Source organism: Haliotis cracherodii, unplaced genomic scaffold (assembly GCF_022045235.1).
Source record: "Haliotis cracherodii isolate W230 unplaced genomic scaffold, xgHalCrac1.p SCAF_19, whole genome shotgun sequence".
Lineage (NCBI taxonomy): Eukaryota > Metazoa > Mollusca > Gastropoda > Lepetellida > Haliotidae > Haliotis > Haliotis cracherodii.
Window position 1 is genome coordinate 4,193,876 of NW_027266274.1, and position 21,646 is coordinate 4,215,521.

General features: G+C 46.2%; 3 protein-coding genes across 3 annotated transcripts; all 3 read left to right on the forward strand.

Annotated features, from left to right (window-relative positions):
- Positions 1–4,010: 4,010 nt before the first annotated feature.
- LOC139466690 (heat shock protein 70 A2-like) lies at positions 4,011–6,253 on the forward strand. Its single transcript, XM_071248318.1, has one exon. It carries the CDS (start codon positions 4,140–4,142, stop codon positions 6,057–6,059), a length of 1,920 nt encoding a protein of 639 aa, XP_071104419.1. The 5' UTR covers positions 4,011–4,139; the 3' UTR covers positions 6,060–6,253.
- A 3,960-nt stretch (positions 6,254–10,213) lies between these two features.
- LOC139466691 (heat shock protein 70 A2-like) lies at positions 10,214–12,481 on the forward strand. The gene has a single exon (XM_071248319.1). It carries the CDS (start codon positions 10,368–10,370, stop codon positions 12,285–12,287), a length of 1,920 nt encoding a protein of 639 aa, XP_071104420.1. The 5' UTR covers positions 10,214–10,367; the 3' UTR covers positions 12,288–12,481.
- Positions 12,482–16,416: 3,935 nt separating this feature from the next.
- Positions 16,417–18,672, forward strand: LOC139466692 (heat shock protein 70 B2-like). Its single transcript, XM_071248320.1, has one exon. It carries the CDS (start codon positions 16,571–16,573, stop codon positions 18,476–18,478), a length of 1,908 nt encoding a protein of 635 aa, XP_071104421.1. The 5' UTR covers positions 16,417–16,570; the 3' UTR covers positions 18,479–18,672.
- Positions 18,673–21,646: the final 2,974 nt, after the last annotated feature.

Genomic DNA, 21,646 nt, shown 5'->3' on the forward strand with positions numbered 1-21,646 from the left:
AATTTTAGAGCTCGATAGTCACATGTCGTTGTACAAAGGCATTGGAAACTGTTCATTGTTATGTCACATAAGGCCACAGGTTTGCGCTGAACTCATTACCTCGTGTGATCGCTCGGGGAGCAATCACGGCTCTGCATCTCCTCGGCGTTGACTGTATAAGTGTACGAATTCTGCGTGTAACGCGTTGGCCAGTTGTGGGAGTGTCTGTGGCGTGTTCTGACGTTGACGTATGTACACGTCGATCAAGTTCATCCCAGAGGTGTTCGATTGGGTTGAGATCTGGAGATCCCGACGGCCAGGGCAAGTCGTTGATGTTGGCATTATGAAGGTAGTCTATCGTGATACGAACTGTGTGCGACGGAGCGTTGTCCTGTTGAAACAGCTCCCGCTGGTGGTCAATGATTGGAAGAAGGTGAGGTTGAAGAATGTAATTCATGTAGCGATTTGCTGTCAAATTTGCCTGAACAACGAGTCAGATCTCGTGGTGTAGGATATGGCCCCCCACCCCATGACACAACCGCCACCGAATTTGTCGAATTCACGTACACAATGTGGGGCCAACGCTCACATCGACGACAATAAACACGTTGTCTTCCATCTCGCCGGTGAATAATAAATCGTGATTCACCGCTAAACCACACTCGTCTCCAGTTCCAAGGCTGTAAGATATGGCACCAGCGCTGTCGATGGATCTGTTGAAAAACAGGGACGATAACAGGTCTTCGGGGTCGGATTTCAGACTCGTGAAGATGGTTCCTGACAGTCTGGTCCGATATCCTCCTCAAACCAGGGATGCGTGCTGCAGTCTCCGTAGCTGTGGCTTTGCGATGACGTAGGTGGAACAGTCGAACTCACGGGCGGGCGGTTCACGGACGGTCTGCAGTGGAATTGAACTGTGTGCATCGGTCACAAAGGCGGCAAATGGTGCTGTGGTGGATTTTGAAGTGGCGTGCAACAGAAAACTGCGATTCCCCTCTTTGGATACGTCCTGTGGCGGTGTTCCGATCGGGAGCGCTGAGTCTCGGCATTTTCGAACTTGAAAAATGTTGACAATTGAATGACAAATTATTGGCTTATGCTTGCCTTTTTATAGCCACTACCACGAGTTACGCATGCCATAATTTGCACGTGCATTTTGCTTTACTGTTTTCCTCCATGCCATTTTTTAACAAGTGTGAAAATAATGCCGTTTAAGACGTTGCAAATCGACAATGGCTGCGTTTTGACGCACCGTTTGTCGAATATCAGGCCATCAGCATTTTCCAATAACGTTATATCCAATTTATATACCGGATTTTTTATGTAGACAGGTTCAATGAACCACATACCACCTGTGCGTTTCATTTTTTAAAGAGTGTATGTGTCTCTGAATTAGTAATCTCTACTCTTTGAAACAAACGTGATTCAGGAATGCGTCCAACACGTATGTTCAAATCAGTTCCAAGTCTAACAGGGAATATACCTGTTTATATACATATATACATATACATGGGCGGATACAGAGGGAGGTGCGCACACACACCCCCCCCCCCCCCCCCCCACCCACCCACCCACCCCCTTTTTATTTCGAAAATAATCTTTATTTCTGTATAAATTACCACCAAAGACAATAAATAGATCTTAATTGTGCACACACCCCCACCCCTTTCAAACAAGCTGTATCCGCCCATGCATATATATAAAGTATGTGTACCACAACATCTAATGTTTCTCGTCATGTTAGCCAGTTGATCGTCGACGATTTCCAGCTATGACCCGTATCCTATAACACTATCCCTTGATTATAAATGAACACGGTTAAACACTGACAGTAATTCATGTCACCCACCGGCCTTCACAAATAATATATTGAGCTGGTTCGCTCATTCTTATCATCATCACATTTCGTCCAATCTCATCAACCTCAGCTCTGTTACCTCTTTCCGTGAAGAGAGATGACACATGGGACTAAATAATGTGATATTAATGAGATTTATATGTTTAAATGTACTATTTTATCCGCTACACGTAAGGACTGCATACATGACTGTACCCCATGCACGCTCCGAGACTTGTCTGAAGATGGCGGAACCGAAGGAACCTTGAAGCGAACTGTTAACCCCCTCCCTACTGGCCTGTAAAACATGGCCTGCCATACTCTGGTGCCAGCAAAGTGACGCCATCTCATATGTATAGGACACAACTGGTATATATACATGTACATAAATACATGACACTTTTTTTATTGATAGCAACTTCTTTTATTCTTTGTACGGCATAGATGTTTAATCCTATGTGACTGACTTTGTCATTATGTTGCTATCTTTGTACATTCATCCCACCTTGTGGTGTGTAAACATCATTATATATTTATTCTATAAGTTGCTCTCCGTAAGAAAGTGTCATGCATTCATGTTCTCCCAACTTATAAATGCCTATCAAACACTACATGTACACACTACACACATAATGTAATCACATGCATCTTGATTGACTCATCTCCGTAAGTTGAACTACATGTACGCATACTATTGCCAAATTATCCTCATTACCTAATTACTGTTATACCTCACTAATGGCTGTTAAACATATGGTAGGACATCACAGCATTGTGGCCTACTACATAGAATATTATGTATATCTTGTGTAGAGCTATATGTACACCCTATGCAGTCATTTGCGTTCATTTTGCGACTGTCACCGGGGTGTCTATGGGTAAAATCTCATAACCGACAAATTATCTGATTATCAACAAACGAAAGTTAAAGAGTCTTTAACATAATGTTTCTCTTGGTATTGGAGAATATGATATATAAGTTGTACTTTCTCGATCAATGCAGTGTATTAATGTGATTATTTAATCAGAAAATTATAAATGAATAAACCTAATCCACTGGGACGTTCAACTCCATTACGTCTCACAAAATGAAAAATAATTTTAATAGTGCTAGATTGCTGTGATACATATACCATATTCAACAATGAACTTTAAGTGCGAATAAAATCCACTGTTAATGCAAATGGGAACTTGTTTTAGGACATGTATGATATGACATTTGTAAGTACTCCTTACATGTTTCAAATGTTTATATTGACAACAATATTTTGACAAGTAATGTTTGGAGTATTGGTACCTTGTAACGCAGCTGAGTTTTCCGAAATGTATTTTTTCTTTACCTTTTTAGATAAAAATGATAGAATACGCGTAACTCACGTTCATTTGAGTGTCTGATAAACAAAATTTGTTACATGTTTTCAAAAGTTAAACATTAGTTGAGGCATTCTTTTTCATTCTGGTTCAGCTGAGGGACAGACATGATTCAGTTAAATCCAGGAAAATATTTGCTTATAAACAAAAACAAATTAACTTGAAAGTATATTTTCTCAGCATTTTACATTTTAAGAAAGGTAATCTACTTGTGAATAGTCTTGGAAAGGAAAGGAAATATTTTATCATAAATTTCTGAAAACTATACCCCTATATAACACTGAGTGCAAAATATTTACTTTAAGAATCTTGTAGAATAATTTGCAACTGATCACAGGCTTATTACAAAAGCCAGTCTATATTGTTCCACTCTCCTACCCAGAGGTCATTGTGGCCAGCATACTAGTCTTTTCAGAGACCATATTCTATATTATGGTCTGGTGTTTTACACCAAAACATAGGCCCTAACATAAACATGTAAACGGATATGTGATCTTGAACCAAAAACAAATTTGTAATTGTATCCAATTGTCTGTCATCTTTTAAGAACATATATTAAGGGAATATGTAACGTTTTCTCAGTTCCTAACTCGCACAAGAAAAGTGACACCGTGACATCATTCAGGAAATAAACTACATGTTCAGTTGCCAAAAGCAAATTCGAGAGTCTGCGAAGAGTTACTTCCCTTACAGGGATTCCCCTGTAAGTTGTGACGTCACATTCTAGCGGTTTCCTGAAGAGACGAGACGGTTGTACACAAATCCACGCTGGTGTGGAAGTATGGAGAAGGTAAGGGGACTGATATATATACAGGCTTTCTGTCAGAACACAGCCATACACCAAGCTGGAAGCATATACTACTGTATACTACCGATACACAGCGGAGCAGTCAGGTACACTGAAGTGACTTAGTTCAAGAAGATATTATTGAAGTTGGTTGTTTTGAAGAGAATGGCGCCTAAAGGAAAAGCTCCCGCCATTGGCATAGACCTGGGAACCACCTACTCTTGTGTTGGTGTGTTCCAGAATGCAAAGGTAGAGATTATAGCCAACGACCAGGGCAACAGAACGACCCCCAGCTACGTGGCCTTCACTGACACTGAGCGTCTGCTCGGGGATGCCGCTAAAAACCAGGTGTCGCTGAACCCACAGAACACTGTGTTTGACGCCAAGAGACTGATCGGCAGACAATTTGAGGACAGCACTGTCCAAAACGACATGAAACACTGGCCGTTCCGCGTTGTCAACAGTTCAGGCAGTAAGCCCAAACTACAGGTGGAGTACAAGGGAGAAAAGAAGACGTTTGCACCCGAGGAAATCAGCTCCATGGTGCTGAGCAAGATGAAGGAGACAGCTGAGGCGTACCTTGGACAGCAGGTGACTGATGCAGTGATAACAGTGCCTGCATACTTCAACGACTCTCAGAGACAGGCGACCAAGGATGCGGGGGCCATTGCAGGGCTGAAAGTATTGAGAATCATCAACGAGCCTACTGCAGCTGCCCTGGCCTATGGTCTGGACAAGAACTTGAAGGGGGAGAGGAATGTGCTCATATTTGATTTGGGAGGTGGCACATTTGACGTGTCTGTGCTGACCATAGACGAGGGCTCCGTGTTTGAGGTGAGGTCAACTGCGGGGGATACTCATCTGGGAGGGGAGGACTTTGACAACCGAATGGTGGACCATTTCCTCCAGGAGTTCAAGAGGAAGTTCAGGAAGGACATCAGCAATAACGCACGTGCCATGAGACGTCTGCGCACTGCATGTGAACGTGCCAAGAGAACTCTGTCCAGCAGCACAGAGGCCGGTATAGAAATTGACTCCCTGCATGAGGGAGTGGACTTTTACTCCAAAATCAGCAGGGCACGATTTGAGGAGCTGTGTTCCGATCTGTTCCGCTCAACTTTGGAGCCAGTGGAGAAAGCTCTGAGAGATGCTAAACTGGACAAGTCTCGCATCCACGATGTGGTGTTGGTGGGAGGTTCCACACGAATCCCCAAGATTCAGAAGCTGCTGCAGACTTTCATGAATGGCAAAGATCTGAACAAGTCCATCAACCCCGATGAAGCTGTGGCTTACGGAGCTGCAGTGCAGGCTGCCGTGCTGAGTGGGGACACGAGCGACGCCATCAAGGATGTTCTGCTGGTGGACGTTGCTCCGCTGTCCTTGGGTATCGAGACTGCTGGAGGTGTGATGACCAAGTTGATTGATCGGAACACAAGAATCCCCACCAAGGCAAACCAGACCTTCACAACCTACTCCGACAACCAGCCAGGTGTCAGCATCCAGGTGTTTGAAGGGGAGAGGGGTCTCACGAAAGACAACAACATTCTGGGCAAGTTTGAGCTCACAGGTATTCCCCCAGCCCCCAGAGGTGTGCCTCAGATTGAAGTGACATTTGACATTGATGCTAATGGCATCCTGAATGTGTCTGCAGTTGACAAGAGCACTGGCAAGTCCAACAACGTCACCATCAGTAATGACAAAGGTCGTCTGAGCAAGGCCGACATTGATAGAATGGTGTCTGAAGCTGAGAAGTACAAGGAAGAGGATGAGAAACACAAGGAGAGAATCGCTGCCAGGAACCACCTGGAGAACTACGTGTTCAGTGTGAGGGCCAGTGTGGACGAGATGGGCAGCAAGATGGAGGATGTGGACAAGCAGACAATAAGCAAAGCTTGTGAGGAGACGCTGCAGTGGCTGGACAAGAACTCCCTGGCGGAGAAGGAGGAGTTTGAGCAGCAGTACAAGCAGCTTGAGAGGCTCTGCTCCCCAGTCATGTCCAAACTCCACAGTCAGGGAGGTCCGCAGCAGGAGGGCGGGGCCAGCAGGGGGCCCAGTAGGGGGCCCAGTGTGGAGGAGATGGACTAGACACATCCATTCAGGACTGACCTCAACAGTGTTAGAATAAGACTTGTTAATGTGTGAAATGTTGTATGAATGAATGTTGGTGCATACATGTTGTCAGTTCTGTTTATATTGATTCAGCACACTCTACATGCTGATCATGACACAGTATGATGTTTATATTTTTGAAACTGTTATGAAATAAATAATGAAAAGCATTTGATTGTGTTTTCTATGTTTTTACATGCAACCTATAACATGTTTGAGCTATCAGTTTTGGTTACTGTCATTTTGCTGTTAGCCAAAAGGAAAGAGATTTATCAACTTCTTGGAAAGGTTTCTGTTAATTGGTTGATATATTTGCAGCTGAGGATGAAATAAGCTCTTGTTCCTGTTTAACTGTCAAACATGTTCCCAGTCACTGAGTTGGTGGGTTCAAATCCTATATCCACCCCAGTTATGAGCCTTTGAGGAACACTGAATAGGGGCTACACACATTGTATCCATTGTACCCTTAGGCATGAAGAGCAACCACTTTAACTGTGAGACTACCCCTTCACCTTCCTGGAATCTGTGAAGTATGGTTCTACAGCACGTTTAGCATTATTTCATACATACTGCACATTCTCTTCACACATTGCACCAGTATGGGGAATCGAACATGGGTGATCAGCTTGAGAAGCAAACTGTTTGACCTCCAGGTTGTCCCACCCCTTATATGTATCCTCTAGGCTGTCCCACCCCCTGTACGTGTCCTCTAGGCTGTCCCACCCCTTTATACGTGTCCTCTTGGCTGTCCCACCACTTGTACATATCCTCTAGGCTGTCCCACCCCTTTATACGTGTCCTCTTGGCTGTCCCATTCCCTGTACGTATCCTCTAGGTTGTCCCACCCCTTTATACGTGTCCTCTTGGCTGTCCCACCCCCTGTACGGATCCTCTAGGCTGTCCCACCCCTTTATACGTATCCTCTATGCTGTCCCACCCCATGTACGTATCCTCTAGGCTGTCCCACCCCATGTACGTATCCTCTAGGGTGTCTCACCCCTTATACGTATCCTCTAGGCTGTCCCACCGCTTGTACGTGTCCTCTTGGCTGTCCCATGCCTTGTACGTGTCCTCTGGGCTGTCCCACTTCTTGTACGTATCCTCTGGGCTCTCCCACCCCATGTACGTGTCCTCTAGGCTCTCCCACTACTTGTACGTGTCCTCTGGGCTGTCCAACCCTTTGTACGTATCCTCTAGGCTGTCCCACCCCTTGTACGTATCCTCTATATTGTCCCACCCCATGTACGTATCCTCTAGGCTGTCCCACCCCATGTACGTATCCTCTAGGGTGTCTCACCCCTTATACGTATCCTCTAGGATGTCCCATGCCTTGTACGTGTCCTCTGGGCTGTCCCACTTCTTGTACGTGTCCTCTGGGCTGTCCCACCCCCATGTACGTATCCTCTAGGCTGCCCCACCCCTTGAACGTGTCCTCTTGGCTGTCCCACCCCTTGTACGTGTCCTCTAGGCTGCCCCACCCCTTGTACGTGTCCTCTGGGCTGTCCCACCCCCATGTACGTATCCTCTAGGCTGCCCCACCCCTTGAACGTGTCCTCTTGGCTGCCCCACCCCTTGAACGTGTCCTCTAGGCTGCCCCACCCCTTGTACGTGTCATCTAGTCTATCCCACCCTTTGTACGTATCCTCTAGGCTGTCCCACACCTTGTACGTGTCCTCTTGGTGTTTGAGCTAGAATCAAGGAGGACCAAGTTACTGCTGAAAATAGAGTGCTTGATTGTCGGACTGCTGCTGTGACCTGGCTGGTTTGATTCATATTTACAGGCTGGTGAAATCTTGTCATTTGCCAAGAAAATGTGGCTACGTTTTATACAAACTACATCAATCTAAGAAATACTAACTGTTAATTACTGTGAAGGGCAAACACCTAAAAATGATACCAGCCTTCCCTGACAGAGGTTGATGCACGAACAAGTTGCTGTAGAAACATGAATATCATGCACTTTGAACAGATTTAGCAGTCATCTTTTCTGAAACAAATAACCAAAGAAACATTTTCATTTGGACCTGAGCTAATTTGATAGCAAAACCTCGGTATAGCAACGAATGAAAACATAGTTTGGTCTTAATGCAGTCTGCGAGAAAATGCTGTAGTAAAGTGAAGACCGTCAAAGTCAAAGGTACAGTGCTCGTGTGGTCAAAGGGAGATAATCCATAAGGAAATGCGATGCCAAAGGTTTGTCACTTAAAGAATACAATTAGGGAAAATAGCTAAGCGCCAGCAGTTCTTTTTTTCTATGTCAGAAATTTCCATGGATCTTTTTGAAACACCGACGTAAGACGTCGATCTCATTTTGATGAATGTCTAAGAGTGAGTGAGTGAGTGAGTACAAGTTACAGTCATTGAATGTCCATGACGCGACCGATTCTGGGTCGCATCGTATATGATTCAAAGATGAGTGCTGAGTGCGGTGTTGAACAACAAACAAACAAACTTGTTCAGTCCACTCTCCACCAACACAGCCGATGCATGGGGACTTATGAATGGTGTGTACAATGTAATGACTTCACGTCATACTGTTGCTGTCATTTACACCTTATGTTCTGGTACGATGTTTTAGTTGCTTTCTGATAAACTCGTCTCATCCCCATCCGTATTATATGTAGATATACACATTAAGCAGGACAATGTTCAGATCACTTGTTGGAACGAGAAACCAAGTTAGCGTTGCACGTGCGAAATTACGAGCCGGTCTTGCACGTGTGCACCATGATTTGAGATGCGTTCAATTCGCTTGCTGGCACTTTCGGAAACACCTTCACACCTTTATTTCTTCTTATTTCACATTTTCCAATGTTTCTGTTTATAAGTGAGATACATCAGGACAGGATACATCATCACTTCTCACAGTTTGTGCCACAGGATTTTCCTCATGGATTGTTTGTACGATTTATGACTTTTGGCAAAACACAAAGGACGACACGATATGAAAAGTTGACTTCTTATTTATATCCTTATTTGACACCCATATATTTGTTTTGAGATGCCAGCAGTGAGTAGTTCAATCTGCTAGAAATTTCACTCAGAAGGGTATAGGGACCTGTATGACAAGTGTGAGTGTGTGAGTGTGTGTGAGAGTGTGAGTGTGTGTGTGAGTGTGTGTGTGTGTGTGTGTGAGAGAGAGAGAGAGAGAGAGAGAGAGAGAGAGAGAGTGTGTGTGTGTGTGTGTGCGTGCGTGTGTGTGTGTGTGCAGAGGGAGTCAGGGTAGGGTCATCCCAAAATATGATATATGACAGTCTCTTGTGGAGGGTCATAAACAAATCATACACAGATTAGGGGAGGGCCGTGGGAAGAAAATGGACATTTTATGGTAAAATAGACAGTGCTTGTGGCTTTGGGAGGCTCGTGATAAACAATGTACAAGGATACGAGGAGATTCATCTAAAAATATGACAAGCATTAGTCACAGACCATAAACTACATTAATTTTTATAGTCTCTGCATAAGGGGAGGGTAATTATTTTAATTATGTTACACAGTTGTTATATTCACACCCTGGCTTACCCCACAAATCATATGTCATTGAATCACATATGTATTCACCAAAAACACACCGAAAAAGAGAACGATAGAGCATTTTACACGAACACAAAGCACTAATCAAAACTGATGTAGTTTACCAAAACAATTCTGTATATATGTTTCCAAACAGTCAGTCTTTTTTAAAGAACATATAATAAGGCTGTAGAATACATTCGCCACCTTGATGTCATCCCAAATAGGGAATATTTTGGTGGGGACAGACCAAATCGGTAAATAATATGGTCTTTGGTAGGGAGAATATAAACATTGCATAGATTGATGTATATTTAATATAGTTAGAGGGTGGAGAGCGGATTCTACACTCGCACCCGATTTCCTCAGTTCCTAAGTCGCACAAGATAAGTGAGACCGTGACATCATTCAGGAAATAAACTACATGTTGAGTTGCCAAAAGCAAATTCGAGAATCTGCGAAGAGTTACTTCCCTTACAGGGATTCCCCTGTAAGTTGTGACGTCACATTCTAGAGGTTTCCTGAAGAAACGAGACGGTTGTACACAAATCCACGCTGGTGTGGAAGTATGGAGAAGGTAAGGGGACAGGTATATATACAGGCGGTCTGTCAGACCACAGCCATACACCAAGCTGGAAGCGTACACTACTGTATACTACCGATACACAGAGAAGTAGCGAGGGAGACCACACACTTTCTGACTGTCAGATAGGCTACACTGAAGTGACTTAGTTCAAGAAGATATTATTGAAGTTGGTTGTTTTGAAGAGAATGGCGCCTAAAGGAAAAGCTCCCGCCATTGGCATAGACCTGGGAACCACCTACTCTTGTGTTGGTGTGTTCCAGAATGGAAAGGTGGAGATTATCGCCAACGACCAGGGCAACAGAACCACCCCCAGCTACGTGGCCTTCACTGACACTGAGCGTCTACTCGGGGATGCCGCTAAAAACCAGGTGTCGCTGAACCCACAGAACACTGTGTTTGACGCCAAGAGACTGATCGGCAGACAATTTGAGGACAGCACTGTCCAAAACGACATGAAACACTGGCCGTTCCGCGTTGTCAACAGTTCAGGCAGTAAGCCCAAACTACAGGTGGAGTACAAGGGAGAAAAGAAGACGTTTGCACCCGAGGAAATCAGCTCCATGGTGCTGAGCAAGATGAAGGAGACAGCTGAGGCGTACCTTGGACAGCAGGTGACTGATGCAGTGATAACAGTGCCTGCATACTTCAACGACTCTCAGAGACAGGCGACCAAGGATGCGGGGGCCATTGCAGGGCTGAAAGTATTGAGAATCATCAACGAGCCTACTGCAGCTGCCCTGGCCTATGGTCTGGACAAGAACTTGAAGGGGGAGAGGAATGTGCTCATATTTGATTTGGGAGGTGGCACATTTGACGTGTCTGTGCTGACCATAGACGAGGGCTCCGTGTTTGAGGTGAGGTCAACTGCGGGGGATACTCATCTGGGAGGGGAGGACTTTGACAACCGAATGGTGGACCATTTCCTCCAGGAGTTCAAGAGGAAGTTCAGGAAGGACATCAGCAATAACGCACGTGCCATGAGACGTCTGCGCACTGCATGTGAACGTGCCAAGAGAACTCTGTCCAGTAGCACAGAGGCTGGTATAGAAATTGACTCCCTGCATGAGGGAGTGGACTTTTACTCCAAAATCAGCAGGGCACGATTTGAGGAGCTGTGTTCCGATCTGTTCCGCTCAACTTTGGAGCCAGTGGAGAAAGCTCTGAGAGATGCTAAACTGGACAAGTCTCGTATCCACGATGTGGTGTTGGTGGGAGGTTCCACACGAATCCCCAAGATTCAGAAGCTGCTGCAGAATTTCATGAATGGCAAAGATCTGAACAAGTCCATCAACCCCGATGAAGCTGTGGCTTACGGAGCTGCAGTGCAGGCTGCCGTGCTGAGTGGGGACACGAGCGACGCCATCAAGGATGTTCTGCTGGTGGACGTTGCTCCGCTGTCCTTGGGTATCGAGACTGCTGGAGGTGTGATGACCAAGTTGATTGATTGGAACACAAGAATCCCCACCAAGGCAAACCAGACCTTCACAACCTACTCCGACAACCAGCCAGGTGTCAGCATCCAGGTGTTTGAAGGGGAGAGGGGTCTCACGAAAGACAACAACATTCTGGGCAAGTTTGAGCTCACAGGTATTCCCCCAGCCCCCAGAGGTGTGCCTCAGATTGAAGTGACATTTGACATTGATGCTAATGGCATCCTGAATGTGTCTGCAGTTGACAAGAGCACTGGCAAGTCCAACAACGTCACCATCAGTAATGACAAAGGTCGTCTGAGCAAGGCCGACATTGATAGAATGGTGTCTGAAGCTGAGAAGTACAAGGAAGAGGATGAGAAACACAAGGAGAGAATCGCTGCCAGGAACCACCTGGAGAACTACGTGTTCAGTGTGAGGGCCAGTGTGGACGAGATGGGCAGCAAGATGGAGGATGTGGACAAGCAGACAATAAGCAAAGCTTGTGAGGAGACGCTGCAGTGGCTGGACAAGAACTCCCTGGCGGAGAAGGAGGAGTTTGAGCAGCAGTACAAGCAGCTTGAGAGGCTCTGCTGCCCAGTCATGTCCAAACTCCACAGTCAGGGAGGTCCGCAGCAGGAGGGCGGGGCCAGCAGGGGGCCCAGTAGGGGGCCCAGTGTGGAGGAGATGGACTAGACACATCCATTCAGGACTGACCTCAACAGTGTTAGAATAAGACTTGTTAATGTGTGAAATGTTGTATGAATGAATGTTGGTGCATACATGTTGTCAGTTCTGTTTATATTGATTCAGCACACTCTACATGCTGATCATGACACAGTATGATGTTTATATTTTTGAAACTGTTATGAAATAAATAATGAAAAGCATTTGATTGTGTTTTCTATGTTTTTACATGCAACCTATAACATGTTTGAGCTATCAGTTTTGGTTACTGTCATTTTGCTGTTAGCCAAAAGGAAAGAGATTTATCAACTTCTTGGAAGGGTTTCTGTTAATTGGTTGATATATTTGCAGCTGAGGATGAAATAAGCTCTTGTTCCTGTTTAACTGTCAAACATGTTCCCAGTCACTGAGTTGGTGGGTTCAAATCCTATATCCACCCCAGTTATGAGCCTTTGAGGAACACTGAATAGGGGCTACACACATTGTATCCATTGTACCCTTAGGCATGAAGAGCAACCACTTTAACTGTGAGACTACCCCTTCAACTTCCTGGAATCTGTGAAGTATGGTTCTACAGCACGTTTAGCATTATTTCATACATACTGCACATTCTCTTCACACATTGCACCAGTATGGGGAATCGAACATGGGTGATCAGCTTGAGAAGCAAACTGTTTGACCTCCAGGTTGTCCCACCCCTTATATGTATCCTCTAGGCTGTCCCACCCCCTGTACGTGTCCTCTAGGCTGTCCCACCCCTTTATACGTGTCCTCTTGGCTGTCCCACCACTTGTACATATCCTCTAGGCTGTCCCACCCCTTTATACGTGTCCTCTTGGCTGTCCCATTCCCTGTACGTATCCTCTAGGTTGTCCCACCCCTTTATACGTGTCCTCTTGGCTGTCCCACCCCCTGTACGTATCCTCTAGGCTGTCCCACCCCTTTATACGTATCCTCTATGCTGTCCCACCCCATGTACGTATCCTCTAGGCTGTCCCACCCCATGTACGTATCCTCTAGGGTGTCTCACCCCTTATACGTATCCTCTAGGCTGTCCCACCGCTTGTACGTGTCCTCTTGGCTGTCCCATGCCTTGTACGTGTCCTCTGGGCTGTCCCACTTCTTGTACGTATCCTCTGGGCTCTCCCACCCCATGTACGTGTCCTCTAGGCTCTCCCACTACTTGTACGTGTCCTCTGGGCTGTCCAACCCTTTGTACGTATCCTCTAGGCTGTCCCACCCCTTGTACGTATCCTCTATATTGTCCCACCCCATGTACGTATCCTCTAGGCTGTCCCACCCCATGTACGTATCCTCTAGGGTGTCTCACCCCTTATACGTGTCCTCTAGGATGTCCCATGCCTTGTACGTGTCCTCTGGGCTGTCCCACTTCTTGTACGTGTCCTCTGGGCTGTCCCACCCCCATGTACGTATCCTCTAGGCTGCCCCACCCCTTGAACGTGTCCTCTTGGCTGTCCCACCCCTTGTACGTGTCCTCTAGGCTGCCCCACCCCTTGTACGTGTCCTCTGGGCTGTCCCACCCCCATGTACGTATCCTCTAGGCTGCCCCACCCCTTGAACGTGTCCTCTTGGCTGCCCCACCCCTTGAACGTGTCCTCTAGGCTGCCCCACCCCTTGTACGTGTCATCTAGTCTATCCCACCCTTTGTACGTATCCTCTAGGCTGTCCCACACCTTGTACGTGTCCTCTTGGTGTTTGAGCTAGAATCAAGGAGGACCAAGTTACTGCTGAAAATAGAGTGCTTGATTGTCGGACTGCTGCTGTGACCTGGCTGGTTTGATTCATATTTACAGGCTGGTGAAATCTTGTCATTTGCCAAGAAAATGTGGCTACGTTTTATACAAACTACATCAATCTAAGAAATACTAACTGTTAATTACTGTGAAGGGCAAACACCTAAAAATGATACCAGCCTTCCCTGACAGAGGTTGATGCACGAACAAGTTGCTGTAGAAACATGAATATCATGCACTTTGAACAGATTTAGCAGTCATCTTTTCTGAAACAAATAACCAAAGAAACATTTTCATTTGGACCTGAGCTAATTTGATAGCAAAACCTCGGTATAGCAACGAATGAAAACATAGTTTGGTCTTAATGCAGTCTGCGAGAAAATGCTGTAGTAAAGTGAAGACCGTCAAAGTCAAAGGTACAGTGCTCGTGTGGTCAAAGGGAGATAATCCATAAGGAAATGCGATGCCAAAGGTTTGTCACTTAAAGAATACAATTAGGGAAAATAGCTAAGCGCCAGCAGTTCTTTTTTTCTATGTCAGAAATTTCCATGGATCTTTTTGAAACACCGACGTAAGACGTCGATCTCATTTTGATGAATGTCTAAGAGTGAGTGAGTGAGTGAGTACAAGTTACAGTCATTGAATGTCCATGACGCGACCGATTCTGGGTCGCATCGTATATGATTCAAAGATGAGTGCTGAGTGCGGTGTTGAACAACAAACAAACAAACTTGTTCAGTCCACTCTCCACCAACACAGCCGATGCATGGGGACTTATGAATGGTGTGTACAATGTAATGACTTCACGTCATACTGTTGCTGTCATTTACACCTTATGTTCTGGTACGATGTTTTAGTTGCTTTCTGATAAACTCGTCTCATCCCCATCCGTATTATATGTAGATATACACATTAAGCAGGACAATGTTCAGATCACTTGTTGGAACGAGAAACCAAGTTAGCGTTGCACGTGCGAAATTACGAGCCGGTCTTGCACGTGTGCACCATGATTTGAGATGCGTTCAATTCGCTTGCTGGCACTTTCGGAAACACCTTCACACCTTTATTTCTTCTTATTTCACATTTTCCAATGTTTCTGTTTATAAGTGAGATACATCAGGACAGGATACATCATCACTTCTCACAGTTTGTGCCACAGGATTTTCCTCATGGATTGTTTGTACGATTTATGACTTTTGGCAAAACACAAAGGACGACACGATATGAAAAGTTGACTTCTTATTTATATCCTTATTTGACACCCATATATTTGTTTTGAGATGCCAGCAGTGAGTAGTTCAATCTGCTAGAAATTTCACTCAGAAGGGTATAGGGACCTGTATGACAAGTGTGAGTGTGTGAGTGTGTGTGAGAGTGTGAGTGTGTGTGTGAGTGTGTGTGTGTGTGTGAGAGAGAGAGAGAGAGTGTGTGTGTGTGTGTGTGTGCGTGCGTGTGTGTGTGTGCAGAGGGAGTCAGGGTAGGGTCATCCCAAAATATGATATATGACAGTCTCTTGTGGAGGGTCATAAACAAATCATACACAGATTAGGGGAGGGCCGTGGGAAGAAAATGGACATTTTATGTTAAATAGACAGTGCTTGTGACTTTGGGAGGCTCGTGATAAACAATGTACAAGGATACGAGGAGATTCATCTAAAAATATGACAAGCATTAGCCACAGACCATAAAATACATTAATTTTTATAGTCTCTGCATAAGGGGAGGGTAATTATTTTAATTATGTTACACAGTTGTTATATTCACACCCTGGCTTACCCCACAAATCATATGTCATTGAATCACATATGTATTCACCAAAAACACACCGAAAAAGAGAACGATAGAGCATTTTACACGAACACAAAGCACTAATCAAAACTGATGTAGTTTACCAAAACAATTCTGTATATATGTTTCCAAACAGTCAGTCTTTTTTAAAGAACATATAATAAGGCTGTAGAATACGTTCGCCACCTTGATGTCATCCCAAATAGGGAATATTTTGGTGGGGACAGACCAAATCGGTAAATAATATGGTCTTTGGTAGGGAGAATATAAACATTGCATAGATTGATGTATATTTAATATAGTTAGAGGGTGGAGAGCGGATTCTACACTCGCACCCGATTTCCTCAGTTCCTAAGTCGCACAAGATAAGTGAGACCGTGACATCATTCAGGAAATAAACTACATGTTGAGTTGCCAAAAGCAAATTCGAGAATCTGCGAAGAGTTACTTCCCTTACAGGGATTCCCCTGTAAGTTGTGACGTCACATTCTAGAGGTTTCCTGAAGAGACGAGACGGTTGTACACAAATCCACGCTGGTGTGGAAGTATGGAGAAGGTAAGGGGACTGGTATATATACAGGCGGTCTGTCAGACCACAGCCATACACCAAGCTGGAAGCGTACACTACTGTATACTACCGATACACAGAGAAGTAGCGAGGGAGACCACACACTTTCTGACTGTCAGATAGGCTACACTGAAGTGACTTAGTTCAAGAAGATATTATTGAAGTTGGTTGTTTTGAAGAGAATGGCGCCTAAAGGAAAAGCTCCCGCCATTGGCATAGACCTGGGAACCACCTACTCTTGTGTTGGTGTGTTCCAGAATGGAAAGGTGGAGATTATCGCCAACGACCAGGGCAACAGAACCACCCCCAGCTACGTGGCCTTCACTGACACTGAGCGTCTACTCGGGGATGCCGCTAAAAACCAGGTGTCGCTGAACCCACAGAACACTGTGTTTGACGCCAAGAGACTGATCGGCAGACAATTTGAGGACAGCACTGTCCAAAACGACATGAAACACTGGCCGTTCCGCGTTGTCAACAGTTCAGGCAGTAAGCCCAAACTACAGGTGGAGTACAAGGGAGAAAAGAAGACGTTTGCACCCGAGGAAATCAGCTCCATGGTGCTGAGCAAGATGAAGGAGACAGCTGAGGCGTACCTTGGACAGCAGGTGACTGATGCAGTGATAACAGTGCCTGCATACTTCAACGACTCTCAGAGACAGGCGACCAAGGATGCGGGGGCCATTGCAGGGCTGAAAGTATTGAGAATCATCAACGAGCCTACTGCAGCTGCCCTGGCCTATGGTCTGGACAAGAACTTGAAGGGGGAGAGGAATGTGCTCATATTTGATTTGGGAGGTGGCACATTTGACGTGTCTGTGCTGACCATAGACGAGGGCTCCGTGTTTGAGGTGAGGTCAACTGCGGGGGATACTCATCTGGGAGGGGAGGACTTTGACAACCGAATGGTGGACCATTTCCTCCAGGAGTTCAAGAGGAAGTTCAGGAAGGACATCAGCAATAACGCACGTGCCATGAGACGTCTGCGCACTGCATGTGAACGTGCCAAGAGAACTCTGTCCAGTAGCACAGAGGCTGGTATAGAAATTGACTCCCTGCATGAGGGAGTGGACTTTTACTCCAAAATCAGCAGGGCACGATTTGAGGAGCTGTGTTCCGATCTGTTCCGCTCAACTTTGGAGCCAGTGGAGAAAGCTCTGAGAGATGCTAAACTGGACAAGTCTCGTATCCACGATGTGGTGTTGGTGGGAGGTTCCACACGAATCCCCAAGATTCAGAAGCTGCTGCAGAATTTCATGAATGGCAAAGATCTGAACAAGTCCATCAACCCCGATGAAGCTGTGGCTTACGGAGCTGCAGTGCAGGCTGCCGTGCTGAGTGGGGACACGAGCGACGCCATCAAGGATGTTCTGCTGGTGGACGTTGCTCCGCTGTCCTTGGGTATCGAGACTGCTGGAGGTGTGATGACCAAGTTGATTGACAGGAACACAAGAATCCCCACCAAGGCAAACCAGACCTTCACAACCTACTCCGACAACCAGCCAGGTGTCAGCATCCAGGTGTTTGAAGGGGAGAGGGCTCTCACAAAAGACAACAACATTCTGGGCAAGTTTGAGCTCACAGGTATTCCCCCAGCCCCCAGAGGTGTGCCTCAGATTGAAGTGACATTTGACATTGATGCTAATGGCATCCTAAATGTGTCTGCAGTTGACAAGAGCACTGGCAAGTCCAACAACGTCACCATCAGTAATGACAAAGGTCGTCTGAGCAAAGCCGACATTGATAGAATGGTGTCTGAAGCTGAGAAGTACAAGGAAGAGGATGAGAAACACAAGGAGAGAATCGCTGCCAGGAACCACCTGGAGAACTACGTGTTCAGTGTGAGGGCCAGTGTGGACGAGATGGGCAGCAAGATGGAGGATGTGGACAAGCAGACAATAAGCAAAGCTTGTGAGGAGACGCTGCAGTGGCTGGACAAGAACTCCCTGGCGGAGAAGGAGGAGTTTGAGCAGCAGTACAAGCAGCTGGAGAAACTCTGCTGCCCAGTCATGTCCAAACTCCACAGTCAGGGAGGTCCGCAGCAGCAGGGCGGGGCCGGCAGGGGGCCCAGTGTGGAGGAGATGGACTAGACACATTCATTCAGGACTGACCTCAACAGTGTTAGAATATGACTTGTTAATGTGTGAAATGTTGTATGAATGAATGTTGGTGCATACATGTTGTCAGTTCTGTTTATATTGATTCAGCACACTCTACATGCTGATCATGACACAGTATGATGTTTATATTTTTGAAACTGTTATGAAATAAATAATGAAAAGCATTTGATTGTGTTTTCTATGTTTTTTACATGCAACCTATAACATGTTTGAGCTATCAGTTTTGGTTACTGTCATTTTGCTGTTAGCCAAAAGGAAAGAGATTTATCAACTTCTTGGAAGGGTTTCTGTTAATTGGTTGATATATTTGCAGCTGAGGATGAAATAAGCTCTTGTTCCTGTTTAACTGTCAAACATGTTCCCAGTCCCTGAGTTGGTGGGTTCAAATCCTATATCCACCCCAGTTATGAGCCTTGGAGGAACACTGAATATGGGCTACACACATTGTATCCATTGTACCCTTAGGCATGACGAGCAACCACTTTAACTGTGAGACTACCCCTTCACCTTCCTGGAATCTGTGAGGAAGTATGGTTCTACAGCACGTTTAGCATTATTTCATACATACTGCACATTCTCTTCACACATTGCACCAGTATGGGGAATCGAACATGGGTGATCAGCTTGAGAAGCAAACTGTTCGACCTCCAGGTTGTCCCACCCCTTATATGTATCCTCTAGGCTGTCCCACCCCCTGTACGTGTCCTCTAGGCTGCCCCACACCTTGTACGTGTCCTCTTGGCTGTCCCACCCCTTGTACGTATCCTCTTGGCTGTCCCACCCCCTGTACGTGTCCTCTAGGCTGCCCCACACCTTGTATGTGTCCTCTTGGCTGTCCCACCCCTTGTACGTATCCTCTACGCTGTCCCTCCCCTTGTACGTGTCCTCTAGGCTGCCCACCCCTTGCAAGTGTCCCCTAGGCTGCCCCACCCCTTGTACGTATCCTCTTGGCTGTCCCACCCCCTGTACGTGTCCTCTAGATTGTCCCACCCCTTGTACGTGTCCTCTAGGCTGTCCCACCCTTTGTACGTGTCCTCTAGGCTGTCCCATCCCTTGTACGTATCCTCTAGGCTATCCCAGCCCTTGTACGTATCCTCTAGGCTGTCCCACCCCTTGTACGTGTCCTCTTGGCTGTCCCATGCCTTGTACGTATCCTCTGGGCTGTCCGACCCCTTGTACGTATCCTCTGGGCTGTCCCACTCCTTGTACGTATCCTCTTGGCTGTCCCACCCCTTGTACCTATCCTCTAGGCTGTCCCACCCCTTGTATGTATAGTCTAGGCTGTCCAACCCTTTGTACGTATCCTCTAGGCTGTCCCACCCCATGTACGTATCATCTAGGCTGTCCCACCCCTTGTATGTATAGTCTAGGCTGTCCAACCCTTTGTACGTATCCTCTAAGCTGTCCCACCCCTTGTACGTATCCTCTATGCTGTCCCACCCCATGTACGTATCCTCTAGGCTGTCCCACCCCATGTACGTATCCTCTAGGGTGTCTCACCCCTTATACGTATCCTCTAGGCTGTCCCACCGCTTGTACGTGTCCTCTTGGCTGTCCCATGCCTTGTACGTGTCCTCTGGGCTGTCCCACTTCTTGTACGTATCCTCTGGGCTCTCCCACCCCATGTACGTGTCCTCTAGGCTCTCCCACTATTTGTACGTGTCCTCTAGGCTGTCCCACCCCTTGTATGTATAGTCTAGGCTGTCCAACCCTTTGTACGTATCCTCTAGGCTGTCCCACCCCTTGTACGTATCCTCTATGCTGTCCCACCCCATGTACGTATCCTCTAGGCTGTCCCACCCCATGTACGTATCCTCTAGGCTGTCTCACCCCTTATACGTATCCTCTAGGCTGTCCCATGCCTTGTACGTGTCCTCTGGGCTGTCCCACTTCTTGTACGTATCCTCTGGGCTCTCCCACCCCTTGTACGTGTCCTCTAGGCTCTCCCACCACTTGTACGTGTCCTCTAGGCTGTCCCACCCCTTGTACGTGTCCTCTAGGCTCTCCCACCACTTGTACGTGTCCTCTAGGCTGTCCCACCCCATGTACGTATCCTCTAGGCTGCCCCACCCCTTGAACGTGTCCTCTTGGCTGTCCCACCCCTTGTACGTGTCCTCTAGTCTATCCCACCCTTTGTACGTATCCTCTAGGCTGTCCCACCCTTTGTAAGTGTCCTCTAGTCTATCCCACCCTTTGTACGTATCCTCTAGGCTGCCCCACCCCTTGAACGTGTCCTCTTGGCTGTCCCACCCCTTGTACGTGTCCTCTAGTCTATTCCACCCTTTGTACGTATCCTCTAGGCTGTCCCACCCCTTGTATGGGTCCTCTAGGCTGTCCCACCCCTTGTATGGGTCCTCTAGGCTGTCCCACCCCTTGTACGTGTCCTCTAGGCTGTCCCACACATTGTACGTGTCCTCTTGGTGTTTGAGCTAGAATCAAGGAGGACCAAGTTACTGCTGAAAATAGAGTGCTTGATTGTCGGACTGCTGCTGTGACCTGGCTGGTTTGATTCATATTTACAGGCTGGTGAAATCTTGTCATTTGCCAAGAAAATGTGGCTACGTTTTATACAAACTACATCAATCTAAGAAATACTAACTGTTAATTACTGTGAAGGGCAAACACCTAAAAATGATACCAGCCTTCCCTGACAGAGGTTGATGCACGAACAAGTTGCTGTAGAAACATGAATATCATGCACTTTGAACAGATTTAGCAGTCATCTTTTCTGAAACAAATAACCAAAGAAACATTTTCATTTGGACCTGAGCTAATTTGATAGCAAAACCTCGGTATAGCAACGAATGAAAACATAGTTTGGTCTTAATGCAGTCTGCGAGAAAATGCTGTAGTAAAGTGAAGACCGTCAAAGTCAAAGGTACAGTGCTCGTGTGGTCAAAGGGAGATAATCCATAAGGAAATGCGATGCCAAAGGTTTGTCACTTAAAGAATACAATTAGGGAAAATAGCTAAGCGCCAGCAATTCTTTTTTTCTATGTCAGAAATTTCCATGGATCTTTTTGAAACACCGACGTAAGACGTCGATCTCATTTTGATGAATGTCTAAGAGTGAGTGAGTGAGTGAGTACAAGTTACAGTCATTGAATGTCCATGACGCGACCGATTCTGGGTCGCATC